Genomic DNA, 5,000 nt, shown 5'->3' with positions numbered 1-5,000 from the left:
CTGTTATCCATAGAAAGTAATAGAGGAGCATATTTCCTGAAAAGGCCATGGTTGCATTGATTTTCAGGTCAGAATAAGGAAAGACAAAATTTTCTCTTTCTATTTATCATTCATTAATGATTGAATTTATGTGGTAACCACCTCTTTTCTTCTCCTTTTATATAAATACTATATGGTAACTGAAAAAGTTACACATCATCATCATTTTAATGTTATATTAAACCATACACTATTAATTCAGTGTTGATGGTTGCTTAACACAATATACTAAACTCCACACCATGCACTAAAGCTAAAGGCTAAAGCGTGAATTAAGTCTATTTTTGAGGGACTGTAACTCTTCAGTCACAGCAGAAATGGTATACATGATGTAGTGTGGGCTCGTCATATGGGGTATGGGTATATATGCTACCCAGAAAGATGGAAGTAGATATACGAATTGAAATATAAACAGAATAACATGTAATAAAAAAGAATAAGAGAAAGATAATAATCAGTAATTTTTTTTTTTTTTGCTTTATATTGTGTTTGTTTCATATGTCACATTATGTTGTGTTTGGTATGATATTGTGTAATATTGAGGTATTATGTGAGACTGTATATGCTTAGAGTTACAACATATATGAACTTCAAAATGCCCATATCAAAAAATAGTGTTGGTGATATTTAGTAAGAGGTGTGTTTTAACTGATTTATTCAATATTGAATTACTCATACAAACAAGATTCTCTGCTTCGTGGTGAAGCAGTATCTATGAAGTACATTTTATATTTAACTTATATCTGCAGCATACTGTTGACATATCAGCTTGGGGTTAAGTGGGTGATTCTGTCCCTCCCCCCCACCTCTCAAATCACGAAGCTAACCTGAGATGAATAGAGTTATAGCTTTAAGTTATGTATATTGTCATTCACTTATGCATAAGCGTGTGTGTGTGTGTGTGTGTGTGTGTGTGTGTGTGTGTGTGTATATGTTTGTGTGTGTTATTTGTTATTTGTACACAGTATTTTTTTCTTCCTTTCTTTTTTTGAGAAACAATGCTGTATACATGGGATATACATAATTTAGAAAATGCATAAGAGGAAGGACTATGTAGAATGTCTCTTGGAATCTTCTATTTGCTGAGAAAGCACTTTAGAGTATTTGGAAAGGATTATATCCAGAAGTTTCATTACTTCAGCTTTATTATTGTGATTTTTTTTATATCATATATATTTTGTAGCTTAAGTTTTTATACACTAAGTCATCTTTAAGCCAGGTCATCAATTATTGTCATTTTGTTTGATTTGCAACTCAATTATCGGGAAGTATGTGTGAGCCCCTTGTCTTTTGCATCCATGAAGTCCCCTAACAACATAATATAATACAGTTCTGTGTGTGTCTATACTTGATACTGACACAGACACACATACTCTCTCTCTCTTTCTCTTCTTGTCTCTCTCTCTCTCTCTCTCTCTCTCTCTCTCTCTCTCTCTCTCTCTCTCTCTCTCTCTCTCTCTATCTCTCTCTCTCTCTTCCTGTCTCTCTCTCTCTCTCTCTCTCTCTCTCTCTCTCTCTCTTCCTGTCTCTCTCTCTCTCTCTCTTCCTGTCTCTCTCTCTCTCTCTCTTCCTGTCTCTCTCTCTCTCTCTCTTCCTGTCTCTCTCTCTCTCTCTCTTCCTGTCTCTCTCTCTCTCTCTCTCTCTCTCTTCCTGTCTCTCTCTCTCTCTCTCTTCCTGTCTCTCTTCCTGTCTCTCTCTCTCTCTCTCTTCCTGTCTCTCTTCCTGTCTCTCTTCCTGTCTTTTTTTTTTCTCTCTCTCTCTCTTATGCTCTTTTTTCTCTCTCTCTCTCTCTCTCTCTCTCTCTCTCTCTCTCTCTCTCTCTCTCTCTCTCTCTCTCTCTCTCTCTCTCTCTCTCTCTCTCTCTCTCTCTCTCTCTCTCTCTCTCTCTCTCTCTCTCTCTCTCTCTCTCTCTCTCTCTTTCTTTTCCTCCCCTCTCGTTTCCTTTGCATTTTTTTTGTGTTTCTCCTTGCTTTTCACACTGTTCTACTCATAATATGATATATCAGTTGCTGAACTAAAATCTAAGACCCAAGTGTATATAAAGAAATATTTGTTGTTTTATAAATTCCCTTGTTGATATACATTAAAGTGTTTTAAAAATCTATCAGTGTATCGTTGTGAATTCATGTAATAAAGTCTCTCCTTTTAGCCAATATAATTTTGTATGTTTTATGTCATATCTCTTTAGAAATGGTATCTCTCTTCAGATTTAACTTTTGGAATTTACTTCACACACTTTTCAGATGAATGCTTAATTCCATAGAATAAATTAATTTACTTAGAACAAAAGGTTTCTTTTCCTGTGATTATAAGACTGCATGATTTGTTCCTTCAGGTTTTAGGGTTTTATTGATTTCTAATAATTGCAAAATACACCAAGTCTTTACACAAATTTATGTTATGAACCTTGCATGGGAGCCATGGAAATTGACATCAGTATATATCTTGACTGAAGTGGAGACAGCCATATCTATGAAAGTGTGACAGCCATACATATTAAAGTCTGCTTTTGTATGTGAAGGTTGAGTAAAAAGGTGATTACACAATGGAAGCCTTCAGTTACTATTCTAAACATTTTACAGATGTTTGTATATAAAAAATAAAAGAAATGTTTTATATTACACAACAAAAGGCAAGAACTTCATTGAAAGAGATAATGTTTATTGTAAGAGATCAATATTCTAGGGAAAAAAATAGTATGGTCTCATAATAGTAAGCACAAAATCAATATTAAGATGGCTTTGTAGATTTTTTTCAAAGCTAGGTACTCTTATTCATTCATAACTTTATTACCTATAAGAAAAAAGTAGAGCAAAATCATTCATATGTAAAAATGGATTTGGCTTCTGTTTGATTGTTAATTCAGATACACTTTTTGGACACATCCAGGTAAATCACATAACTCAGACCATTTAAGATCTCAAACTATTGAGTAGAAGTTATTGCCAAACCTCATATTGAATCCACTATTAGACTGAGTTTGCTCTAAAAATAGTAAATGAATGAAAATATTGCCTTATGATGTCACTTTCCATGGGACCTTATTCCATGTCCTATTTCACAAGACTACGAAATATGAAATTATTGTTTTTTTCCCACCGCATCACATTCTCTTGCATGTCCCAGGCTGGAGACTCTAGGCATACGTACCCTAAAGGAGGCTGTGTACATGGTGGATGCTTTTCCGCTTGAGTTTAATGATGATAAGGACGACAGCCTGAACAGCCTCCTGCAGAGACTCCCGAGGTGAGTATGTTTGTTGGCTCGAAAGAGAGAAAGAGACACACAGGTAAGTCCATGAGGCTCCTGTGGTCATGGTTGAAGGCTGGTGATGCAGTGTAGTATAGACAGAAGAGATGTTTATGATAAATTGTATAATAATTATATATTCAAATTTGTATACAGTATTAAGTGTATAGTCACCCTATGCTCAACAACACAATATGTTCTATGAAGCAGGATTTTAGGCAAACATCATGTTATATAGCTATAGGAGATACTGTAATATCTGTGTTTTCAAAAGAAAAATATTCATAGAGATATGCTGCAGCACTTATGAGACACATGATAACACAACTTTTGGATGTCTTTGGCATTTTTGGATGGACAATGTGCAGAGTGTTGGGATTATTAATAAGCTGTGCAGAGTAGATGTATGCTATATATTTAAGGTTGTATCCTTAACTGATCATTCATAATAAAATATATATTGTCCATTATGGAGCCACAGACATAAAGCTGGTGAAGAGTTGCTTTCCGCACCTATTAACCAATTGGATCCATGCACATCATGACCTGAATGTAGACTAAAATCTGGGCATTAGGTTAACTTGAGTGGTGACTCTACTGGGGATGTGGTTCATAGGTCCAGCCCACAGGAACATTCATGTGCATTGTCAAGACACTTTGCCTCCTCTTTGCATTGCTATCTTTTTTTCTGCATAAACATTATTTTTGCTATTTTCCAAGGTCTATGTTTATCCATTGTTGTGCTTTATAAAGATGGTAATAGACTTTTTCTAGGTAGTTTAAAACTGTGAGTTAATAATAACAATAAGTGATATTATGTTATTTGTGTCTTATTTTCAAATATTTTCTCTTATTTGATTTTTCATAACATATGCTGTACCACCGGTCACGGCAAGCAGAAATAGGATCCTGAATATGGATATATTGTCCACCCTGGAACTGGCGCTCTTTGTCACCACTCATAGATGGCATGTTCCACCCTTGCAATGCCAACAGTCTTATCTGTCTCCAAGAATTTTGTGCACTTATAATGAGATTTTCCCTTCGGCCCAAGCCTCATCCAAAATTCTCATGATGGCTTATTTCTATCACCTTGGCAGTCAGCCAGATTTTTTCCTGATAACATTCACGTCATCCAGCCTTCAGCTAAATTTTTCATGTAACGATGGTCACAACATCCAGAGCCAATGGGTTAAGCCAGATACTGAGTGTGATGAAAGAAATGTATAAGGGAATTTATTTTGATATATTTTGTATCATTTTTGTAGCAATTTTTTCTGTTATTTGTTGCTTATTTTTCTGTTTTATTCTTCTTTGTTTTGTTAGTTTGTTTGAATTATAGATTTCAGATGTACATCAAAATTTTTAAAATATGGAGCCACAAATATGATTTTTACAAACCAAATTCCAAGTGTATTGAGAACAAGATAAAAGGGATACTTGTAAGCTATCATTATTTTATGTACTTTTCATATAGTTACATCACTGATATTGTTATAGTTTTGTTTCTTTGTTTTGTATTTTTTTGGTATTTTATTTTATGTTGGTACTGTACTACTGTTCTTTGTATATATTTGTGGTGAAATTAAGAAAATACTATTTCATTTATTTATTGTTAGACAGAGAGAGAGAGAGAGAGAGAGAGAGAGAGAGAGAGAGAGAGAGAGAGAGAGAGAGAGAGAGAGAGAGAGAGAGAGAGAGAGAGAGAGAGA

General features: G+C 34.7%; 1 protein-coding gene across 4 annotated transcripts in view; it reads left to right on the top strand.

Annotated features, from left to right (window-relative positions):
* Positions 1-5,000, top strand: part of LOC113812939 (apoptosis-resistant E3 ubiquitin protein ligase 1) — a 186,965-nt gene that overhangs the window by 14,693 nt on the left and 167,272 nt on the right. For 2 of the 4 annotated variants that reach the window (XM_070140204.1, XM_070140199.1), the window contains one exon: positions 3,166-3,285. The exons of the other annotated variants lie outside the window; for them this stretch is intronic. In XM_070140204.1, the coding sequence (XP_069996305.1) occupies positions 3,166-3,285 (120 nt within the window). The remainder of the gene's footprint in view (positions 1-3,165; positions 3,286-5,000) is intronic. 4 annotated transcript variants of the gene reach the window in all.

The sequence above is a fragment of the Penaeus vannamei genome, chromosome 3 (genome assembly GCF_042767895.1).
Source record: "Penaeus vannamei isolate JL-2024 chromosome 3, ASM4276789v1, whole genome shotgun sequence".
Lineage (NCBI taxonomy): Eukaryota > Metazoa > Arthropoda > Malacostraca > Decapoda > Penaeidae > Penaeus > Penaeus vannamei.
This window is presented reverse-complemented; position numbering and strand designations above follow the sequence as displayed.